At 43.1% G+C, this 24,045-nt stretch overlaps 3 protein-coding genes across 6 annotated transcripts in view; 1 reads left to right on the top strand and 2 right to left on the bottom strand.

Moving 5' to 3' along the window:
* Window positions 1-1,201: 1,201 nt before the first annotated feature.
* Window positions 1,202-21,345, bottom strand: lrrc73 (leucine rich repeat containing 73). Of its 3 annotated transcripts, none has more exons than XM_086260037.1 (8): window positions 21,293-21,345; window positions 19,835-19,893; window positions 5,945-6,245; window positions 5,708-5,868; window positions 4,957-5,079; window positions 4,778-4,878; window positions 3,671-3,917; window positions 1,202-1,569 (listed from the first exon to the last, which is right to left on the bottom strand). In XM_086260037.1, exons 1-8 carry the CDS (start codon window positions 21,343-21,345, stop codon window positions 1,499-1,501), a joined length of 1,116 nt encoding a protein of 371 aa, XP_086116163.1. In that variant the 3' UTR covers window positions 1,202-1,498. The 3 variants fall into 3 exon arrangements, with proteins under 3 accessions (XP_086116163.1, XP_086116162.1, XP_086116161.1); XM_086260036.1 differs by lacking the exons at window positions 19,835-19,893; window positions 21,293-21,345 and adding an exon at window positions 8,762-8,962 and having other exon boundaries at window positions 1,202-1,399; window positions 1,531-1,569; XM_086260035.1 differs by lacking the exons at window positions 19,835-19,893; window positions 21,293-21,345 and adding an exon at window positions 8,281-8,691 and having other exon boundaries at window positions 1,202-1,399; window positions 1,531-1,569.
* On the bottom strand, window positions 11,876-14,563 carry LOC147316504 (zinc finger MYM-type protein 1-like). Its single transcript, XM_086258144.1, has 2 exons — window positions 14,430-14,563; window positions 11,876-13,749 (listed from the first exon to the last, which is right to left on the bottom strand). Exons 1-2 carry the CDS (start codon window positions 14,509-14,511, stop codon window positions 12,302-12,304), a joined length of 1,530 nt encoding a protein of 509 aa, XP_086114270.1. The 5' UTR covers window positions 14,512-14,563; the 3' UTR covers window positions 11,876-12,301.
* mea1 (male-enhanced antigen 1) overlaps window positions 18,457-24,045 on the top strand; it is a 5,626-nt gene continuing 37 nt past the window's right edge. The window contains exons 1-4 of one of the 2 annotated variants that reach the window (XM_086260038.1): window positions 18,457-18,606; window positions 22,641-23,003; window positions 23,075-23,183; window positions 23,256-24,045. The exon at window positions 23,256-24,045 is cut by the window's right edge and continues 37 nt beyond it. In XM_086260038.1, the coding sequence (XP_086116164.1) occupies window positions 22,653-23,003; window positions 23,075-23,183; window positions 23,256-23,452 (657 nt within the window). In that variant the 5' untranslated portion in view covers window positions 18,457-18,606; window positions 22,641-22,652 and the 3' untranslated portion in view covers window positions 23,453-24,045. Of the gene's footprint in view, window positions 18,607-21,336; window positions 21,608-22,640; window positions 23,004-23,074; window positions 23,184-23,255 lie in introns of those variants that run through there. The other variant, XM_086260039.1, reaches the window with a different exon arrangement.

The following is a 24,045-nucleotide window of genomic DNA, read 5'->3' as shown; positions in this document are numbered from 1 at the left end:
CCATGGTAACACAGGAAGGTCATTACAGTGAAGTAAAATGAAAAACCAGGGGTGGTAAAAACCATTACCATTAGAAAAAAGGAAAAACTCTTACATCCATCCATTACTTTCCACAGCCCTTCGCTACCTGCAATAGGCTCCACATGGGTGGAGCCTATTGCAGGTAGCGAAGGTATCGAAGGGCGGGAGGCGGGTACGGGTTAACACAGAGAGACAGACAACCATTCACAATTATGTCCAATTTAGAATCATGGTTAAAATAAGCCCACTGGCTGCATGTGTTTGGGAGGAGAAGCACCCACCTACTCCACACAGAAAACAGAGATGGTGGAGTCGAGGTCTTCTTGCTGTGAGGCAACAGTGCTAACCACCTCGCCACTGTGCGGCCCTAACCTCCGTAATGACAGTCGTCACGTCCTGTTGCTGCGTGCTGCTGCTGCTCTATGGCGTCTGCAGGTCTGAGCGAACCTTCACAAAGTGTTTGAGCATCTTTATCCTTCGACCGATAAAACTGAGACCAGCCAGGAAACTTACCAACACTCAGACAAAGATAAAGACTCATCAAGACCTCCTGCAGAACCACACCATACTCTCACACATTACAGTTGTTGTCACATTTATTAAATAATCATGTGACTGCATCTGATTAAAATATTTGAAACTAACTGCAAGGTTTCATCAGTTCGTGTCTATGACTTTTGAAAACGCTCTTCCTCCTTCCATCTTTCGTCACCTGTGAAACTGAATTCATCAAACAGTGAAGTTTTGCGCTTCCTGGCACAGATTCACTTTGTGTGTTTACTGATCTTTGGAAATTTTAATTTAAATGATCCAAAACTTTAAAGCAGTAGCTCTGTTTGTCAAGACTGGTAACGGGACTGTAGCTTTTTTGCCGTGTGCGATGAACTCCGGGGATGAGGCAAAGGGATGTGAAGAGCGTGGAGGCGGGACCACGAGGTTGATTTCAGTGCCGGATTTGTTCAGCGAGTTTCCTCACAGCATCAACAGGAAGCGTCACTGGGCTGACGAAAGACCGACTCACTTTCTGTTTTACGGATGAAACCGCTCGTCCCACTGGCCCGCTCGCTAAACGGAGATCGGTTTAAGGGCCACCTTTAAACACCAAACATGGGAGCAAGTTTCAGACAAACTTGTTCAGTGTGTTTAAGTGTGTGCTGGCAGCAAACAACCAATCAGAGTCTTTGTTTTTAAGAAGCTGTAAACAGTTTTATTATTGTGACATCAGAACCAATCAACAGAGCCAAAGGTACATTCATTAGAAGCAGAACAAACACCTGTGTGGAGGTCACGTGACGTGTTTGAGTTCTCTGCTCGTCTGTGTTCAGGTGCTACATCGAACCATGCGGGGCGTGTGATTGGGTGCAAGCCATCAGGTGATCTGACAACCACAGAAGTGCAGTGCAGAAGAAAAATAACCCATTCAAACCGAAAAAAGTGACGGCAGCATGACTGGAAATGGGTATGTTTGTGGGAGGGGTCACATCTCAGTCTCAGCCAATAAGCTCTCACCTAGACCTGACGTCAGCAAAACCGCCTGGGTGCTGGAGTCTGTGGGGTCAAAGAATAAGACATTGAGAACTTCACGCCATAGTTCAGCACGGTTTCTCTAACCAGGACCAGCAGCTCACACCACGGCCTCCGTGCCCTTTCCAGATCACACGTTTAGATTGATTTACTTCCACTGGATCAATAAAAGTCAGTTCAAAGACTCCAGAAAAAGTCCAGGAATAAGCACAATTAGGTGGAAGTCCATTAATTCCTCTGTTTATACTGAACTGAGCTACAGGGCAACAATGAACTGTTCCTTTAAGAAAACCAACCTAAAATCTGATGTAGAAAAGGTTTAAATATGCATGATCAATCATTTGAAGCCTCGGTCACAGCGGCAGTAAGATCAATCAGTTTGTCTCAACATTTGAGAGAAAAAGACAAAAACACCTCGTTCATCTAATGACACAGTGTAGAGCGGGGGTGTCCAATTCCAGGCTTCGAGGGCCAGTGTCCTGCAGGATTTAGACGTCACCCTGGGTCTGCACACCTGAAATGATGACTTCATTACCAGGCCTCTGGAGAACTACAAGACATGTTGAGGGGGTCATTTAGCCATTTAAATAGGCTGACACGTCTAAAACCTGCAGGACACTGACCCTCGAGGCCTGGAGTTGGACACCCCTGGTGTACAGAGGCTGTTAGATTAGGTTTGTGTGCAGATTTTCTCTCCGTTTGCCAAATTTGTGGCACATTCAAATAAAATGAAGCTGCTGAACTTGCTGAGAAGCTGAAATCACACTCAGTCTAAAATTCAACTTCATCGCTGGTATGCAGTGGTTTTCAAACTTAATGACACTGTATGAAATAAAAAGCAAAGAGTCTGCACTGTGTCTTTTTAAATTTGTTGCTCAGTAGTTACTGCAGCTTTTAAGAATAATTTATCTGGTCTTGACCTGACCTGAGATCAGGACAAGCTCACACTGCTGTTATGAATCACAGAGGAACCACAAAAGAACAGAAAATCTTAAAAGGGATATTAATTAATATTGATTAAATATCCATTATTGTAAAACCAAGTGGGACTAGATATGTAGCAGGTTACCCAGATTAACACTTTGTCCACAGTTATACAAAATACACACCTCCTACTGTCACCAAGGACACCTAAACACCACACAAAGGACGGCACCAGGTCTATACTCAGTATAGTGGGACAAAACCAGATCTATACCTGGCTAATTGGGACACTGGTTGATAGTGGGTAATGTTGGATAGAACCAAGTCTGTAGAAGGTATTGTGGGACACAACCAAATCTAAACTGGATAAAGTGGGCAAAACCAGGTCTATAGAGATGAATTTTCAACAGAATCAAGTCTATACTCAATGGGACAGAATCAGGTTTATATTTTTTAAAAAACACACAAACAGTGTAAAGTGACACAAAACTAGTTCTATATTGGGTCATGTAGGAAGAAAATGGTCTTGGTAAAGTAAATTATTGAGTAAAGTACAAAAGAGCCAAGTCTACACTGAATGAACTAGAACCAGGTCCATACAAGGTAAAGTGGGACAAAACAGATCTACAAAGTGGAAAAAACAGGTTCAAATTGAGTAAAGTGGGACAGAACCAGGTTTGTTTTTGGTAAATAATGAAAGAACCAGGTCTATAGTGTGTTGAGTAGCACATAGTCATGTCTATATAAGCTAAAGTGGGAGAATTGGCTCTGTACTGAGTAAAGTAAACCTTTGACTATAGTGGATAAACTGCGACAGAACCAGATTTACATTTCGTAAAGTAGGAAAGAACCGTGTTTATAGAGATTAAAGTTTCGAAGAACTGGTTCTGTACAGATTACAGTAACAGAGAATCAGGTGTTTTTTGGGGAAAGTGGAACAGAACTGGGTTTCTAGTGGGTAAAGTGGGACAGAATCAGATCTATACAAGGCAAAGTGGGATAGAAAAGGATATATAATAGATTAAAGTGGAAAAGAGAAGTCTATAGTAGGGGAAGGGGGCAATATTGCTCTTGCCAGTAAAATAACCTGGCAAACAATCCCAGTTTGCTGGGTCTGTATTGGTTTTGTGCAGTTTGAAGGAGAGACAGTCTGAGCAGGGACACTCTGTAACTGAGGACAAGGTGAATAGTCAGCCCTTACTGCTGTGGGGTAGCCAGGCGGGAAGCTGGTACTTGTCTCTGATTGGGTGATACTTGTCTCTGATTTGCTGGAAAGCAGTGATGGAGGCAGGATCTGGCACCAGAGGCAAGGCCTCTCTGTCATCGTCATCCTCCCCTTCAGACAGCAGGTCACCGATCTGCTGCTGGAGCTCCGGACTAATGTCGTTCTCAGCCAGAACCAGGACCCGCAGGCTGGTCGGGTAGTTCTCCACCATGTCCAGGAATACCTGCACACAGGTGAGACCACCACATTATAAATCTCTTAGGAAGTGCAGCATGGCTTCAAAATAAAACTGTACAAAATGTTTAACGTGACAGGGAGGACAGTGAACCTGACCCCACTCGGTCGTGACTGCAAACCATCTTTACAGTCAGGTGTGCTCCTTTGTGTTTACAGTACTGGGACGCACCAATCGCATGTGCATGCCTCTTATCCACATGTGTGGCTGAGTTGTTGTTGGACCACACAGCCAGTTTACATACATCAGTGAGAAATGCAGTTTAGCGAGGACTGAGTATTAATTACATTCTCCTGGATTTTACTCCCTGACCTTGACAAAAACAAACAACAAACAAAAACATTCAGAGCATTTTGAAGCTCAAGAAAGAACAGGTGATCTACCTCCACCTCCAACCACTTCAGAGCTTCTAGATATTCACTGTGTTTTTATTTATGTTATTGTCTCTGTTTATCCAGCAGTTTCGCAGGCCACACACTCAGGCATTTATTGTGAAAGTAGTTGAAACAGGAAACACAGCCCTAACAAGGCCACAATGCTGCCATATCACTTCCCCCTGGTGGACAAACAAGTGAACTGAAAACTGAGTCCAAACTCAGGGTCTGGGAACAGTTTTTTGCAGGGACACAGCGCCACCACCAGGTCAGACTAAACATCACTGCAGGATGGTGGCTTTGTTCTCAGAGCGGAGGAGAAACCCTGACGGTGTGAATAAAACCAGACTAAATGATTTCCAACAGACGCTCATCTCTTCTCTTACAACTGCATTCTAGTTGTATTTAAAGAGCTGCTCTCTGCTGATGAGAACTGGAGAAAAAGAAGAGAATGGAGCACTGTGATTGGTCGACCTGTGCTGACTGGTTGGTCAGTCCGGTTCCCTCCAGGTCCAGAACCTCCAGAGTCCTGCTGGATGCCACGGCAACTGCCAGCATCCCTGCAATCTGATCACCTGGAAACAGAGCGAGAGCGTCAAACAATAATGACATCACGCTGTTATGACATCATGTTATCATGACACATGTGTTACCGAGTGGGTTGTAGTCCAGGTTGAGCACGCGGAGCTGCGAGCTGTGCGCCACAGCAATGGAGAGTCGAGCCCAGCCTTTGGAGCTGATTCCTGGGTTAGCACTGAGAGTGAGCTCCCTGAGCCCTACCACACACACACAGTGAAGAGTTAAAACTCCCAGAATGCTTTGCTGCGTGGTGGTCTGAGCAGAGCCATTCAGGTCACCCATCCATCTATTTGCTTCTGCTTGTCCTTTTCAGGGTCGCGGGGGATGCTGGAGCCTATCCCAGCTGTCATAGGGCGAGAGGCAGGGTACACCCTGGACAGGTCGCCAGTCTGTTGCAGGGCCAACACACAGAGACAGACAACCATTCACACTCACATTCACTTGCACATTCACACCTACGGGCAATTCAGTGTTTCCAGTTAACCTAACCCCACTAACTGCATGACTTTGGACTGTGGGAGGAAGCCAGAGTACCGGGAGAGAACATGCAAACTCCACACAGAAAGGTGGAATGAACTCAGGACCTTCTTGCTGTGAGGCAACAGTGCTAACCACCGTGCCACCGCGCCGCCCGCAAATTCAGGTCATGTGAGCCTGAAATAGCAAGGGTGCCTGAGGGTTATCCCCCTCAGGCACCCTTGCTATTTCAGGCTTCCTCAAATCGGGAGTTTTTTTAATGAGCTTCTGTCTGTGAGAGTCGGACCAGGTTCAGGGTCACACTTGAGAGACCTGGCTCACCTGTGGTGGGAGGGCAGAAGGTGTTACCTGACTTTGCGCCGTCTGGCGGCAGCATCCCGCAGATCAGACCCAGTGCCTCGTCTCCCAGCATGCAGTCACCAAGATCCAGGCACACCAGTGAAGGGTGGGTGGACAGGGCGGGGTTCAGGGTCACTAAGCCGGCGTCCAACAGTGGGCTGCCATGAAGGCTGGAGGGGTGGAGTTAGAGACTTACAAACCATTCACAGTTAGATTAGTGGCCAATCAGCTTTAAGTTCTACTCACAACAGGGTCTGCAGGGAGCGGTTAGTCTTCAGGGCGTCAGCCAGGTGCCGCGTCCGGCCAATACTGGAGACAACGCCCAGGTTAAGGTTCAGCTGAGCAAGCGAGCGCGACTCAGCAACGCTGCGGCAGACACGCCCAAAGTCGCGATCTGAGAGCTGGCAGCCACGCACAGACAGCAGGCGCACGCCATCCTCCTTCAGACTCTCGCAGATGTCTTGAACTTCAGCCGCCGACAGCATCTCGCCTGTGATCTGGATAGAGGCAGGCAGCATTGCGGACGCCACTGGGAGCACTGGGACACCTAAACAGGAAAACGAACACTGAAACAAAAGTGTTTTCTCACCTGGTGAAACATGGGTACTGCACCAAAGTCTGCTATTGGCTAGTTTTTGGATCAGAGTTAACCCAAGTTTTCTGAACGGGACTGGGAGCCACCATTACACCTGATCAGGTGACAAAGAAACACAGATCTGACTTGAATTATTTGACTACAACTAGTTTTTCAGGATATTTCTAACTTTAGAGATGTTGCACAAATGGAAGAAAGCAGTCTTACATATTTGTTTAATATGTGCGTTGAAGGACATGTCCTGGTCAAACATGACTCCAAGGTTCCTCACAGTGTTACTGGAGGCCAAGGTAATGCCATCCAGAGTAAGAATCTGCTTAGATACCATATTTCTAAGCTTTTCAGGGCCGAGTACAATAACCTCAGTTTGATCTGAATTAAGAAGCAGAAAGTTAGCGGCCATCCAGGTCTTTATGTCTTTAAGACATTCCTGCAGTTTAACTCATTGGTGTGTGTTATCTGGCTTCATGGACAGATAGAGCTGGGTGTCATCTGCATAGCAGTGTAAATGTATGCTATGTCTTCTAATGATGCTGCCTAAGGGAAGCATGTATAATGTAAACAGAATTGGTCCTAGCACTGAACCCTGTGGAACTCCATAATTAACCTCAGTGTGTGAAGAGGACTCTCCATTTACATGCACAAACTGGAGTCTATTAGATAGATATGATACAAACCACTGCAGTGCAGTACCTGTAATACCTACAGCATGTTCTAATCGCTCTAATAGGATATTATGGTCGACAGTAGTGGTGTGCAGATTGACACTGATGTACTGATTCTTCTGATGACAGACATTTATGCTCTAGAATCGATTCTCCTATTAAAATATTGATATTTTAGTCAGGCTGCCCCAGGGCAGCTGTGGCTACAACTGTAGCCTCCACCAGTGTGTGAATGTGAGAGTGAATGAATAGTGGAATTGTAAAGCGCTTTGAGGGCCCTGAAAAGCGCTGTATAAATGCAATCCATTATTATTATTATTATTTAGTAATTTTGAAAAAGAATTAGAGTTTATCATTAACAGGAACACAGTAAAAAGCAACAACATTATTGGGATCGTCTAAATGATTGGTAAGAACTACTTCCTCTTCTGCCTTTCATAGCGTTATGTGAACTGCGTCACGGCTCACGTGTGCTCGCTCAGTTGATGATCGTAAGCAGAGTCACTTTTGTGGAGCTACAAACAAGCAAGATGAGGTTTGTGACACACGTGGCAGGATCACAAACCTTGTCAGACACAAAGAAAAGTAAATTATAACACAGAATGATGATGAGTTTATGATGCGGGAACTGAAAAGGAGGAGAGAGACAGGTGCTGCTAGGTTGGAGTTATCCAGGTACAGAGGGAGAAACTCTGGAGCTGACGTACGCCTGGGTTTGGGGTTTTCTGTCTGCGCTTCATCTGAAAACTATTTGTAGAGCACTGAAAGTGGATTATACAGGCTAATCGTTAAAACGCAAAATATTTCATTCATGAGACAGATATTAACTCTAAACTGTTTCTCAGCTGTATTTTCAGTCACTTTTGTTTTTCATTGTTAGATGAGTATTTTATAATGTCATATCGACTTTTCAGGGTTTTTAACTTCTTATCATTCTTCATAATTAAACGATAAGAGCAGGAAGTCTGGTTCTTGTATTTATTTTGAATGTAAAATTGGAAACTTTTTATGTCCCAAACGTGTCGGGATCTGCTCGGTAACTTGGTGGTATCGCTCATCATGGAGCGCTGCGCTGAGGCCGAGCAGGACCAGCTCAGGTGAGTCCACCTGACTGGCACTCACGAATCTTTGAGCTCAAAGAGGAGACCGGACAGGTGTCAGGTGACAGCTTAGATCACGTGACTCCTCGGTGATAAAGCTCCTAAACGAGAGCTGAAAATAACTGAGTACTTTTACTCGACTAAAGCAGGATTCTGAAGTTAAATTTCCACACGAGGCAGTGACCGATCAGCTGATCGGTATCGATGAGGTAACCAATTAACCTGATAGATGATCGATCAGCTCACGCGGGGAGGTTCGGGGCTGTCACGCGCTGATGTCATTATTTGCCGATCTCGCCGCAGGCCACGCGCGGGTTCCGATCCAGAGCGGCGGACATCAGAGCCGATCGATCCGGCATCGATGGATTAGATCAGCTGGAGCGGCAGCGGGTCTGTCCGTCGGTCCGCGAGCTCCGGCAGTCCCGGTGTGCTTCTGCAGGTGACCGTTACTATGACACCCAGAGAGCTCACAGAGGACAGAGGACTCACTCCGAGCGCGTCACCGGGACCGGAAGCAGCTGTCACCATGGCAACAAGGCTAATGACAAAACAACAGCCTTTGACAGGAAACGTTCATGAGCTCAGCGTGAATTTCTACTGAAGCAGTAAACACAGTAATACACAGACTCTATTCAAACTAAAGGCTGGGGTTCTCTGTGACGTCAAAGAGAGACTTCGAATCCTGCTTGGAGCGAATCCTCACCCAAAATACACGAGCTTCACGACTGTGACGTCACTTCTCGCCAAGCCTCGTTTTAACCTTCTGTGATTGGCGTCGTCATGGAAACGGACACTCCTCTGATCATTGATTCTACTTACTGATTAATTATCAATGATCGATCGGCAGATTTTCACGATACAAACGAAGCCAATAAAATTGAGCCGATCACCTATTACAGCTTCCGGTGCTGACTTTCACAATAAAAGCGGAAAACTTCATGCTCTGGCGTCTTTCACCTGCACGAGCAAGGAGATATTTATAGCGTGACGTCAGCTGCCTTACTGCTTCCTGTTTATTGATGGAGTTGAATCTGTCACAGCTTCACCTTCAGTTTTATTGTGAATAAACAACAAGCCTAAGGTAGAGGGGTGATGATGTCATCGCTCGACAAGGTGAGAGCTGCCGCCACAGCTGGGCCGTCTCCAATCACAGAGCCCAACCTCCGGTCTGCTGGTGTCTGCAGCTCCGGGTGATGACGTCACTCACCTGCTCCGATACCCTGTGTACCATACCCGTGTCAAAAACACGGAAATCCTGTGCGTGGAAGTTAGATAACTGAATGGGAATTCTGTTGACATCCGAGTCACATAGAAGGAGGAATTCCGTCCTCCAGTCCGTTTGAGATCAGCATGAGTATTCGGCACAGTTACACCCGTGATTATAAGGATGATTATTTACGACAGGTCTGTTTACATAATGAGATTTATTTTCCACACAGAGTTATGCAGTACTACCCCCCCAACCTTTATTTAAAGATTAGTACAATACAAAGTAGAATTAAACAGTATTACATTAAAGGTGTTGTACTTACAGAAATTGTAAACTACAAGCAAACAACATTATTTGGAACCTACACTTACACTTGAGGGAGAAGTTTTAACTGATTAAGCCAAGAAGTGAAGCGATCGAAGGATCTTGATTTTTTCGCATACAACCACAGCAATACTACTGCACGCAAATTTAGCTTTTGTTCACTTCTAGTCAAAGTGGCTTTGTGTAAAGCCTATGGCACACCGCTATATACTGCCCCCTTGTGGTCATCCTGCACACAATGTGGCATTTAGAAGCTACGTGTTGCTTCTGCATGCCAGAGAGAGAGAGGAATTTCCCCTCTCTCCGTGTAATATATATATAATACCCATTCACTGTGTGAAGCAGTGAGTAGGGATGGTACCCTGCTCAGGGGTACCTCAGTGGATTTGAACCCCCAACCTTCCGATCATGGGGCCAACATTCTACCTACTGAGCTAACCCAATGCATAACGTTGCAACGAGAATCCGTTGTAGGATAGAGGGGGTAGTGCCAGTCAGATGTTTGCAGCTGTGGGTTGTTTGGACTTTTAAAGGACTTTTAAGAAAGTTAATATTCAATTTTAGAGAACGACTGGATGGCTGTACATCATTTGGGCACTCACAGATCCGACAGCCTCTCTGAGAGGAACTTGACCAGTGGCGGAGCGGGGGGTGGCTTACTGCGCTTAAGCCCAGGTTGTTTTTTCAGAAGCCCGGGGTCTTTTGGAGTGTATTTTTTTTCATAGTTAGATGCCTGGCTGACAACTGTATAAAACAAAAACTACACACAATATTCGAAGCACTGCGAGTGTGCTGGTGGAGAAGCGCAGCCAGGCAGACAAAGGAGAACTGAAGTTTGAGCAGGTACCAAAGCAAATCATTCGTACTGTACAAATAATGTAAATATGACGGTGCATCACGAAAGATTGATGTCAAACTGATCACTTGACCAATATTACGTTACTCGCTCTTCGAGTGAATCAACAAAAGGCGAAATGAAAAGCCGAACAACAACACTGCTGTTTCTTTAGAGAGTCTTAGCATCCATCCATCCATCCATTCGCTTCCGCTTATCCTTTTCAGGGTCGCGGGGGGCGCTGGAGCCTATCCCAGCTGTCATAGGGCGAAAGGCGGGGTACACCCTGGACAGGTCGCCAGTCTGTCGCAGGGCCAACACACAGGGACAGACAACCATTCATACTCACATTCATTCGCACATTCACACCTAGTGGCAATTTGGATTATCCAATCAACCTATCCCCACAAGTCTTAGCTTACATGTGTTTATTTCATATTTTCAGTTGTTTCCCTCCACGGCTAAATAAATCGGTTTCAGTAATGCACTGATGTACAAGAATGGACATAAGGAGCTTCTTTCAAAGAAAAACCTCAGGTAGATGTTATTTTATATATTATGCTTTGTATGTTGTTCAGTATATTTCTATGCAAAACAAGAGGAACATCAATACACAGCAGTATATTCACAGTTTAAACCAGATGTTTACACTTTATGGAAAACACAAGAACATTTTTTCACTGTACAACATCAATTTAGAGTCAACTTTTGTTTTAGATAAATATTGAAACATCTTTTGAATGAGTTAAATGTCAGAATAAAGAGAGACAGAGCTTCTATTTATTATCACTTTGATCAAATGTAGGAGTACATATACACTAAGTTTATTGTTAATTAATAAGAAATACAGATAGTTTCTCTCTTTACTCTTAAAGTTAACAAATGTGTTTTTTATATTCATCAATCTAAAAAAATAAACATTTAGTCTGATTTGATGTTACAATTAAAAAAGTGTTTTTATCTGAAGAGTTTGTAAATATCTGGTTTTAACTGTATATTTGATTATGTTGGTGTTTGGTTTGATTGTCAGCACAAAGAGGGAGAGAGAGGAGAATGATTCTCCAAAAGTTGATTCTGTTCATCTGGACGTAGCGTTTTGTGGGAGAAACGTTTCGTCACTCATCCAAGTGACTTCTTCAGTCTCAGCTGACTGCAGGTTTTCCCAAATCTTATAAACAGTACATTTGCATAATGACTCAGCCCACTGAGGGAACAATGGGCTGGGAGGTCAGTTCTTTAATCATAATTATACAAAAGATGAGAATTTGCATAATTATGATTAAGGAATCTAGTTCTGATTCTGGTTCTGTCTTGGTTAAGTCCTCAGTAGTCCTGATTGTGAACTGTTGTAGTCCTGTTTTAATTCCGGATCAGTTCTGGGTCTGGTTGAATTGGGGTTTAGTCAGGCCCGGCCCTAACCAATCTGGCACCCTAGGCAAGATTTTAGGTGGCGCTCCCCCTACATCGGCAGTGTAGTGTATGTACTCACAAGAAACCGAATAGCTTTGTCTTTGACCTTTTTTTTTTTACTTAAAGAAAGCAAATTCACAATCAGAATAATTAACAAGATAAAAAAAAGATATGAATAAATAAATGAATACAAAAAATAAAAAATGAATATATGAAATACAATAAATTTTATATACATAAACACAATAAAACGTGTCAACAAGTTGGATAAAATAAATTAAAAATACAATATAAATAAGGCACTGCACAAAACAAGATATTAAATAAACCAGTATGACTTTAACAACTATATTACAAAAAAGGGGATCCTACAGAGTTCTCTAGTTGTGCTTTTTAATACTGCATGAACTAGAATGACTTACAAATTACTGTACACCACCCCCTCATCAACCTCACATCACCTGCTACAGCCTTACTCTCCTAGTCTTTCTTGCAGCAAAGTCATCTACAACATCATCATATGACAACTGATTTGAGACCACATGATTTATGCTTATGATGGAAAGTCCACTGAGACGTTTTTGCATCATAGTAGATCTCAGGTAGGTTTTAATGAGTTTGAGCTTAGAGAAGCTTCTTTCAGCAGCAGCTACTGTAACAGGAAGAGTGGCAAAGATTCTCAGAGCAACCCACATGTTGGGGTAAATTTCTACCAGCTTCTTCTCATGCAGGAAGGTCAAGAGTTCCATGTTTCTCATGTTCTTTGATGGCAATGGTGGGAAATTCTGCATTTCCATTGCAAGTTCTGTGCCATTAATGTCCGGCTGGCTGTCATGGGTCAGAGTAGTACTCAGTGTTTGGCACTGCTGTAGCAGCTCTTCTTTTTGTAAGTTGTGGAAATCGAGGAGTACTCCAAACTTGTCATTCACCTCTCCAAGGTTCTGAAATCTCTCATCAAGTGAAGAGATGGCTGTATCCACTACCACATTAAAAAATGTGGTTTCCATTTTTTTAAGTGCATCTTGTATGGGCTCATCTGGAGACTCATAACCGAAGTGCCTTTTGGTGGTTCTCAATCGCTTTTGTTTGAGTTCAGCCTCCACATTCATTTCTTCACACATCTCCTTTGCCGTTGTCTGTGCATCAGAAAATCCAGTGTTTCTGTAGCTGGTGAGGGAATCTTTGGTTTTCTTCAGCAAGTCGACAGCCACATCTAGCTGCATGGAGGCCGACTGCATGAGTTTACTCACATACTGGATCTTGCTGAGAATGTCATACCAGATGGCTGTACAAATGCAAAAACGATAGGATCCAATCTCCTCAGCCAAAGACTGGGCTTCAACACTGACCACAGGGTCTGTAGCTGTTTCCCTCACCTCCAGAAGAGCCTCTCTGACTTGCCGAGCCTGATATCTGACTGCCTCAATGCTTTTTATCCTCCTTTCCCATCTGGTCTCAGCCCATGATTTCAAGGTGGTTTTCACATGTTTCAGGAGAACACCCCACCTATGGGTGGAGGCTGAGAGGAGCTTGAATAATTTTGCTAAATGCCCAAAGTAGCCAAGGGCATCTGGTGAGCTTTTTGCAGCATCAGCTACTACCAGATTTAAAGTGTGGGCACCACATGGGACCAAAAAAGCTCTTGAGTTTAGCTGAAGCAACCTTGCCTGAACACCTTTATTTTTTCCCTTCATGTTGGCCCCATTGTCATAGGACTGTCCTCTGCAGTCTTCAAAAGGAATGTTAAGCTCCTCTATCCGTTTTAGCATGAGAGTTGACAAATGATCTCCTGTTGATTCCTCTGCAACAAGAAAGCCCAGGAAATGCTCTTTAACTTGTGGTATGTCTTCTCCTGACACTATCCATGTGGTAGATGGCCCAGGGGTGGGATTTAGAAACTTCAACAGTGCATCTGAAGAGAGGAGTATGTGACACCACTGAGTATTAAAGTCTAATAATAAAAACATATGATTCCAGGAATAAAATGAAATGATATAATATAAATGAAAAACCAAAGAGATATATGTATGATCTTAACTGATATGCAAATTAGATTAGATTCAATTTATTGTCATCATTACAGTGAAATGCTGAATAGCAGAATGCAAAGTAACAGTATAATATCATATGAGAATGTTATGTTATGATTATCTTTGACCGAATCACAGCAGTGCTCATATTAAAAAACAGCATTCCCTCTCATGTGATATTGCTTAATTAACATTAATGATGTGCGCTTTAACAACTAGGCTTACAACTATAATATATACAGGGGTGGAAAAGTGACTATTACCTGCAGGGTAAACGTTAGCTAACCAGAAGGCAATAACAATGTAAACAAAAAACACCTGCTTAAAAGATGAATACAAATGAGGAATGGTGGGAAAGGTGGGAGTACTGTACTTACCTAACGTTACATTATTATTTTCCATAACAATTTAGCCCCCTCCACAATATTAACTGACGTTAAAACAGTTAACTAGCTATTTATTGATTAGCAATTAGCGAATCATGTAACATTAGCTTAATGCTAAAAATTTAGGTTACTATCACATTCAGACAAATAATTTCATGTAGGCTAACGTTACCTACCTCTGTCTTTTTCTCGTTTCTCCTCCTCTTCTTTTCTCTTTTTTCTTCCCTGGGCACCTGACAGTTTTGGCCGTTTTGACATCTTGTGTTGATTTTTTGATGTGGTGACGTCCAAAAGGAACCATGATACGGGAGGAGAGGGGGCGCACCGTGCCGGGAGGGGGGGGCGTAATGTTCTAACAAATAATATTTCTATTAAATAAGCTTTACTTTGCATTTTAATTAACGTGGGATTATTTTTTGTATTTAGAAATAATAGTACCAACTTTTTTTTTTTTTTTCAACATTTGTGGCACTGGCGTGGCGCCCCCTGATGGACGGCGCCCTTAGCATTTGCCTATACGGCCTATGCCACGGGCCGGCCCTGGGTTTAGTCCTCGTGTCTTGATACAGCCCCGACGTTGTTCTGCCTCGCTGCTTAATTAAAAAAATAGTTTAAGGTGACCTGCACATGTGATATATATTTTTCCCTATATGAAGTCATTCTTTTTTGAACAAAACTCAAAACACAGCCTATTAATCTTTCAGTCATTTCTAACCCCCCCTTCCCAAATCCCACATGCATACTACCCTTTAGGGCTAAGACCCGGGTGTATCAAATGTCTGCCTCCGCCTCTGAACTTGACCCCCCCAATGTTCAGCACAAAGTTACGCCGATGATTACGATGGATGACCGTATCCATAATAAGGCTGGTAAATAAGATAAGATAAGATAAGATAAGCTTTATTAGTCCCACACGTGGGAAATTTGTTTTGTCACAGCAGGAAGTGGACAGTGCAAAAGTTATTAGGCAAAAATTAGAATACAATAAGAATAAATACAGTACACAACTGTACAGAATAGAATAAAATAAAATACTATATACAGTAGAATAAAATAAAATAAATATACAATAAGATAAAAATAGAATACAAATACAAATACTATATACAACTGAGTAAAAATACAACGATGACAGAAAGGATTATTGCACTTAGTGTTATTGCACATGTGTGGATGTGTGTGCTTGATCAGTTAAAGTCTTTATTATGGAGTCTGACAGCAGTGGGGAGGAAAGACCTGCGAAATCTCTCCGTCCCACACCGTGGGTGCCGCAGTCTCCCACTGAAGGAGCTGCTCAGTGCTGTCACAGTCTGCTGCATGGGGTGGGAGATGTTGTCCATCAGGGATGACAGCTTAGCCGCCGTTCTCCTGTCACTCACCACCTCCACTGGGTCCAGAGGGCATCCTAGAACAGAGCTGGCCCTTCGGATCACCCTGTTCAGTCTCTTCCTGTCCCCAGCAGAGATGCTGCCGCCCCAGCAGACCACGCTGTGTGAATGTGAAATGGGGCAAGGATGGCCTACTGAATATGTTTTTGAATACAAATCAGAATCAGAATCGTGTTTATTGGCCAAGTATATGTGCAGACACATACAAGGAATTTGGTTCCGGTAGATGGAGGCTCTCAAGCACGGCAATGTAAATCACACACACACACACACACACACACACACACACACACACACACACACACACACACACACACACACACACACACACATGTGTCTATATATACATTACACATGCATACACAAAGCTGTGTAAACCAACTATAAATAACTCATCTAAACTTATATACATAAAATACAGAAATGAATGAGGTGGAATGAATACTACAGAATGTACATAAGGTGCAGCTGCAGTCTGGCAGTGGGAGCAGTGTGACAGGTCAACTGTTTAGAAGGTAGATGGCGAGGGGAAAGAACCTGAATAAAAAGTGTAAAAACACAAACGTAATAAGAAGTCAGTGATGTGTCCGTCATTCCCTGGGATTTTGCAGATACAGTCTTTGATTGTTCCAGGGATGATTCCTGATCACATGACTCTTTTTGATGTTTTTCAATAGTTGAAGCGGGGCTCATTTCTTCCATCTCTTACAGTTTTTTACAGACGCTAGGACACATTTCTCAATATTTAGGTCACTTTTGCAAAACTCTTCACACAATCCTCCTAACTGACCGTCAGCTTGGCAAAGCAGTTCATTTCACATTCAAAATGCACTACAACTACCAAAACACTTCATTCAGGTCTCAAATAAACTCATTCTTCCAGAACACTAGCAAAGGTTGACAGCCGACAAACACACTTTGTCACCCACAAAACAATGACCTAAAAAACACTAACAACATGTAGCATTACACAGTGTTTTCTTGTGTAAAACAAGGACACATCTCTGTTTATAATTTCAATATATGTTACTGGAATGAATCAGACATCATGCAGAATTCGTTAATATTTGTTTATGTATTTTTATTTTTTTGCACTAAGTAATCCCAAAATACAAGAATTTGTATACACACCATCCACTGATACACATACAATAGTAATGCTAATCTACTCGGTCTCCTCCATTTGGCCACAGGTTCTCATCCACATCACATCTTATGTCATCTATGGGCAACACACCTAGGAAAGAATCTTCTGGCTGCCAGAATTGAAGGAGTTGAAAAATTGAAGGAGTAACACCTGTGCAGATGTTCATCTACAATGAGAATCAGCTGTGGCTGGTTAAACTGCATTTTTAGATTTAAAATATGTTTCAATAAAATATTGCTGTTGCATTTTGCTGTCTTTTTAAGTTTTGCATTGTGTTATTGTTTTGGCCATAAGTTTAATAGTTTTGAAAACAGTATGTAAGCACATGCAAAATGTCCTGTACGTACAAAGATTTTTGGCAGTTGTTGTGTCTGAGTGAGAAGATGATTCATGAAATTTGAGAGATGTAGTCATTGAATGCATTTTGTGCCAAAACAATGATAACTGGTCCTCAGTTTAGCCCACATAGACTTCTGTTGTGCTCACTGTGTGAGGAGTTTTGCAAAACTGACCTAAGTATTGAGAAATGTGTCCTAGCGTCTGTAAAAAACTGTAATCAACATTGGGTTTATTCCCCGTGCTTACCATAAACTTTTTCTTCAGTTCTACACTAACTGCTAATAATAACAATTATTATTACAGTTCTACTCTCCTCCTAAAATGAGCTTTTTATTCTGAACGGTATCTGAAAAGTTCAAGTTTCCTCTTTGAATTCATAAAAATTATCGTGTTTGTGTGGCTGTTGTAATCATGCATGTTCCCAGTACAAAAATACCCTCCATAGATTCAGTCATTAAAATAATCCGATCAGCAATGAAGACTAAAGTTGAATGTATGAAAATGACTTTGTTCATATTAGGAGTGTGTCAAACCAACAAAATGTCCCTTTTTTATAATGACGTTGGCTCCACGTTTAAATGGTCTGATGTTGCTGACATCACTGAATGATGAAGCAGCCACGCCCTCACCTTCCTCCCTGACGTCATTCTGTGATTCGCCACGTCGGAGGTTTGACTCCTCCGAACGGCTATCCTGAGATACCCCGGAGCACAGTGCTGTCCTACACCACTCCCCGGGCGCTGGATTGGTGGCTGCCCACTGCTTCACTGAGTGAATGGGTTAAATGCAGAGAGTAATAATTATTACATTATTATGATCTTTTTACATTTGGGTGGCTTGGACTTTATTCTTCTCTGCAATATTCAGAAAATCCCAATGAAACTCTCAAACTTCCATCAACAAGCTCTTTTGGCTCTTTGATCTATAAACATAACTTTTCTCCACAAAGACTTTATTTTTGGAACAACTGTAACATTCTTTACAGGAATAAGGCTCTATTCTTCTTTATTATGGGTTTAATTTAATTTAATGTTTTATTTTTTCCCCTCCCTTTTAATCTGTGTCTCTATCGAGTTTGCTTAATTGTACGTACTCTTCCAGTGTCTCCTCCATGTGTTATGCTTGTTGTTATTATTCCCGTTGAAATAGCTGGAGGAAAAACAAACACTGTACATGTTTTTTAAAAAACAAAACAAACTTTATTATGGAACAGCACACAGAAAACGTATACAACTTGAACAAAATTAACATAAGCCAGGGGGTGTAATATAAAAAGTTACATACATTCAAATAATTTAAGAGACTCTCGTGTTTGGACGACCTCCGCTACGTGCTCTGACGTCAGCGCTGTTGCGTCCTAACGTACCCGGAAGTAATTGTGCGCAGTAGCGGCTGCAGCTAGCAGCGGCTATCAGGAGAAGTTGTGGTGGCTAACAGTCGCAGCAGCTCCTCCGAGAGGACAGACGGAACGACAGACAGGTGAGGCTCACGTGCGACCGGCGTGTTTACGACTCTGACAAACAAAGAAACAGCTGGAGGCTTCATGACAGACACACCGCGTCTGAGTCACTGTTAGCTGCTCCAGCTGTTTCATCCTCCTCTCTCTCTGTGTGTGTGTGCGTGTGTCTGTCTGTCGGCAGCAGCAGCAGGTAGTGTCGGTCACAGGTGACGCCTCGCGGGTCTGAGCCCAGTGTATACCCGGTTAGCCTTCAGATGCTAACATAGTAATTGGGATACTCCAAATACTCTGAGTACTGCAGAGCAACTACTTTGATTAGTTTAAGTAAAACAGTAAAAGACTCGGATTACATGACTAAAGGTAATTCGATTACACTTCAGTTACAGATTACTGAGCTGAACTCAGTAGCTTTGCTAGCATGCTAGTTCTATCTTCAGAGTTGAGGTTGATAAGATAACCTTTATTAGTCCCACACGTAGGAAATTTGTTTTGTTACAGCAGAAAGTGGACAGTGCAAAGTTACATAGCAAAATTAGAAAAAACCCACTGGAATAAGATAAGAATAAGATACTGTACACAATAGAATAAAACAGAATACAAATGCTATATACAATTGAGTATAATACAACGAAACTGAAGTGGGTCCAGTGATGAGCTCACCAGGCCCCGAAACTGAGCCAGGATCAGCCACTCCAGGGTCTTCATCAGGTGTGATGTCAGAGCCACCGGCCTGTAGCTGTTGAGGTCCTTTGGGCGTGAAGTCGTTGGCACTGGTACAAAACAGGAGGTTTCCAGAGCTCTGGGACTCTCCCCAGGCTCAGGTTGAAGAGGTGCTCCATCACCCCACACAGTTGTTATCAAAGGCATCTGCTGTGATGCTCACACCTTTGATAAAGTCTTGCAAGTGTCAGCTTTGTTTTTATAGATATAAAAATATGGAAATGTACTGATGTATGATCAGAATTACAACATTTCTGACTCTCAGAGGCGAAATTTCCCTGATTGAAATCAAATCGATTCTAGAAATCAGTGACGATACCCGGCCCTAGTGGAGAGTGTCACAGGCTGCATCCGCGTTGGCCCCGGGGGGGGGGGGGGGGTTATCGCGATAACATGCGAGAATTCTCGGGACAGGTAGTACGGTCGCATGCTAACGGCTAACAGCTCAATGTCTCTCACAGTGACGTGCCCGGGGGTTACACCAACTGTCATTCACAAACACTGCCAGTCCCCCTCCTTTCCTCTTACCGCTCTCCTCCTCCTCTCTCTCCGTCCTGTCCGCCCACAGCAGCTGGAATCCCGGTAGCATCACGCTTAGGGCTGGGCCATATTATACCGTTCACGGTAATACCGGTATAATGTTAGGCAACGATAGGAAAATAAAATATCGCGATAGAATATGAGTAAAACGCGCATGCGCAGTGCCTTTGTTTTCATGCACATGGCCGATTGTTGAGTGAAACAGATGAACCAGAATTGGTTTGTAAAAATGGTGCAACTTCAGTGATGTGGAACTGGTTTGGTATTTGTCCGTCAGATACACAACAACACACATTTTTTTTTGCAGAACATGCAAGCGGCCGTCGTTATTGTCGTATTTGTCGGACTAAGATGCTCTTAAATCTGGGAGTAATCTGGGTCCTAAACTCCGTATGCTTCAGTTCAAACGAACACTGCAACATCACTGAGAGTTAAAAACTGTCTAAATTCTTTCATCTTTAATAAAACGATCAGCGTTGCTGATTACATTTAACGGAGTTAGAAGTTAGCAGGAAGCTAGCGGAAGTTAGCTCGCTAGTTTCGCTAGTTACCTAAGCATGATATAGCATGTTCTGACTGAGAGATTTCTGAAAAAATTCAAACGTACAGCTCTGCTATCACTTCCAACATAAATGAAGACAGGAAACTAAACAGCAGTGACGTTTGTAGGGTTACTGAAGTTGGGCTAGCTGGTATATCATATAATGATGGGCTACGTGATCGCTAGCGACACAGCTATGTTAGCATAACATAAACAGTGAAGCTGGAGGACGAACACTAACACTTTTCCACTTATAAAAGTTAACGTGAAGGTTCTTCATGGTTAGAGACAAATGCAATCGCACGGCAGGGTGCTGTAAACACCAAACTTCAGTCAAGAGAACAACTGAGATAATCCATCCACAATACGAGGTTAGTCATTAATATACTGCAACAACATGGGAACAGAGCAGCTGCCAGAGAATTCAACATTAATGAATCAATGGTACAGAAGTGGAGGAAGCAAGAAGAATGAGTTTAATAAAGTTTGATTTATCTGACTGCTTTGTTTCGCTTAATGTGCCTTATAATCCCGTGCGCCTTATGGTCCGAAAAATACGTACTGCACACTGCAGTTTAATGTTGCAAAGCTCCTCTTTTTAACTTCAGTGGATATTATACATGGTTATGCTCAGGATATGTCAGCCCATTTCCACTGGAAATGCCTTTTGGTTAAACTTTCAGCAAGGAATTTGCATTTGCCCTGTTATATTTTTATTAAGCTTTAATGTACATAAAAACCAGCTTCTTGTTTAAGTGAAAATAAATGGAAGGTTGTCTTTTTGCGCTAGTAATGTTGTGGAGTTGTATTTTGTCTCGCATCAATTATATCGTCAGTTATATCGTTATCGCAAATTTTCAAATATATATCGTGATAAATATTTTTGGCCATATCGCCCTGCTCTAGTCACGCTCGTGTCCGGAGTTAGCGGTGTTAGCCAGGACTCCGTTAGCATCATGATGCTACATTGCCAGTGTCTTTTTTTTTTTTTTTGTATAAAAAAAAAGAAACTTTATTAAGAAACAGTATACAGAACATGTATACAATCAGAACAAAATTAACATATGCCAGGGGGTGTAATACAAAGAATTACAAACATTCAAATAATTTGTTACATTGCCAGTGTCATGCCAGCACCACTGCAGGATGCAGCGCTAACAGCTGATCCCCACTGTAAACAAAGGATCCATGCGCTGGGTCCCCAAACACGGCTGAAAGAGGTGGAAAAAAAGAGAGAAAGACAACCAAGACTAGCACAAAACGGTAGTCCATGATTGCAGAATCTAATTGCTAAAACTTTAGTTACAAAAAATTACGAGAAAGTAAAGAGGAGATAAGAAGGTCAGAATGAGCGGAGCTGCTGTAACAGGCTGCCACACACGGGGGGCGCCGGAAGTAAGGTTTTCAGGGGTCATCACACTGACCCTAAAGTAATTCATGCTAAAAATCTTGCTCTGTTAAGGAGATATATAAATATGAAATAATAAAAATAAATAAAATGAGAAGGAAAAATGCTGCATTAATAATTCTGTTTCATCTGCACTTTAGCAGGTGCTAAAATACTCTGATTACTACAGTGAGAGTACTCTGATTACTGTATGGTGGCAGGTGGCAGGACAGTGGTTATCAGTGTGAAAACCGAAGACAATTCAACTTTGATAACAGATATATGATTAACTTGTTAATTTTAATGGCTAAATTTCATATTCACAAGTCCAAATGTTTAGGAAGACATCCCTCTTTTTATGTATTCTCCTTTGAACTTGTACAGTATCTTAATTCAGCTAAGAACTCCACTAACCCAAAAGCTATAAAAACTATTGGTGTTTGTGAAAAAAATCAAGATCTTTCAATCATTTTATTCTTTGGCTTGATCAGTTACTTTCCCCCTAGCATATTTATATTGTAGGTTCTGAATATTGTTTTTTTTTTTGTTTGGCTATGGTATGCAATTTTTTTGTAAGTACAACACCATCAATGTGGTACTGTTTATTTCTATTTTGTACTGTACTGATGTTTAAATAAAGGTTTGAATGAAAAAAAAAATTGGTTATCAGTGTGAAGGTTCTGAGCGCGCTCATACTGAAGGAGGCATTCGATTGGCTGTTTTCCTGAGAACTCGTTTCATTGGTTAGATGTTGTAAACACTCCCTGTCATGATCATGATTGCTAATTGTTAGCATTTGTGCGTGTGAGCAGCATGATAATGTCACATTAGGTTGGGCAGTCACATGACCTGTTACCTGTCATCAGGTGTGTCTGTGGATGGAAGTGTGCAGCTCTGCAATGGGACCAGAGCGCGTCTTACCGAGCTCCGAGGACGAGCTGGGAGAGGACGAGCGACCGACGGACGGAACGCTGCCGCCGGGTGCCATGTGGGGTGGGGGGGATGGGGAGGAGGAGGAGGCAGTGGGGGAGATGGAACCGGATGGCGAGGAGGAGGAAGACGAGGAAGATGGCAGTGGGGGAGGGTACTACTACCAGCCTCTGAACCAGGAGCCCGACGGTGTGAACGGTGGCGAACAGCCAGAGGATGAGGAGGAGAAGCGGGGGGAGGAGACGGGGGAGGCGGCCTCCCACTCTGAGCAGCTGCAGCAGGTGCAGCAGCGGATAGAGGTGAGATCTGCCCCGCGACAGGTGAGCCACGTCTCCCCTGGCACTCAGCTTACCTGCACGTCTTTCCACAGGTGTTGGGGTTGCACCTCCCCGAAGCTCCGCCTCCTGACAGCGACGAGGAAGAGGACCCCGAAGGAGCAGCTTCTGAGAGGAGCCATGCCTCCATCCCCATGGACGCAGGTGAGACACACACCTGTGACACCTGTTCGGTGACTCAGAATAAACACTGACATCACTTCCTGTAACCCGCAGATCACGTCGAGCTGGTGAAGAGGACGATGGCGGCCGTGGCGCTGCCATCTTTGGGCGTGCCGCCGTGGGCGCGGGAAATCTCCGACGACCAGTGGAAGGACATGGTGCGTGACACGCTGCAGAGCCGACAGAGCGCCGCCGCCCTGCGCAAACCTCCCCGGGCCCTGAACGCACCACAAGAACTACATCAACTCTGAACTCTGACTGTCCTTGAATGCACCACATAGACATCACCATCACCGTGGGACCCTGAACGCACCGTGACCATTCCTACAGATTAATGGACTGAGCACAGCACAACCACTTCAGGAGCCCCCAGGTGACATTGGACACCTGAGCTGAGCTCACCTGTAGTTCATTATGACCACTTCAGGGCCCAAAGATAAATACAGTGCTTTGTTTCTCCAGAAAAGTGTAATTTATTGAAGCCCATAAAGATTCCAGGTGATCAATATGGTAATTATGAATAATAAATTAACAGTTTCAGTGAGTGATTGTTCTGGTGTTTGTTTATCACTGGATAAAAAGTTAGATATGTAACTGACAATATCGTTTTCTAACTTTAAAATCATACAGATATATAAATCAGTTATTGATCGGATCTGCTGATTGGTGGTAAAATATCAGTTATTGATCACTGTTTGATAACTCATGCCTGACTTATTTTGCACCTGTGTGAAAACACCGTTCTTTCTTTCCCTTTCCAAATAAAAGCGTCACACCGGTGCACAGTGTAAATGTAGTTTCACTGGAACATTTTTTTTCTTGTCTCTGTGACGAGTTTTTAAAC

The sequence above is a fragment of the Aulonocara sp. 'chitande type north' Nkhata Bay genome, linkage group LG13 (assembly GCF_057382095.1).
Source record: "Aulonocara sp. 'chitande type north' Nkhata Bay isolate Kocher_YH1m ecotype deep benthic linkage group LG13, A_spYH_male_GT1.1, whole genome shotgun sequence".
Lineage (NCBI taxonomy): Eukaryota > Metazoa > Chordata > Actinopteri > Cichliformes > Cichlidae > Aulonocara > Aulonocara sp. 'chitande type north' Nkhata Bay.
The sequence above is the reverse complement of the archived record's forward strand: the minus strand, read 5'-3'. Positions and strand labels throughout refer to the sequence as shown.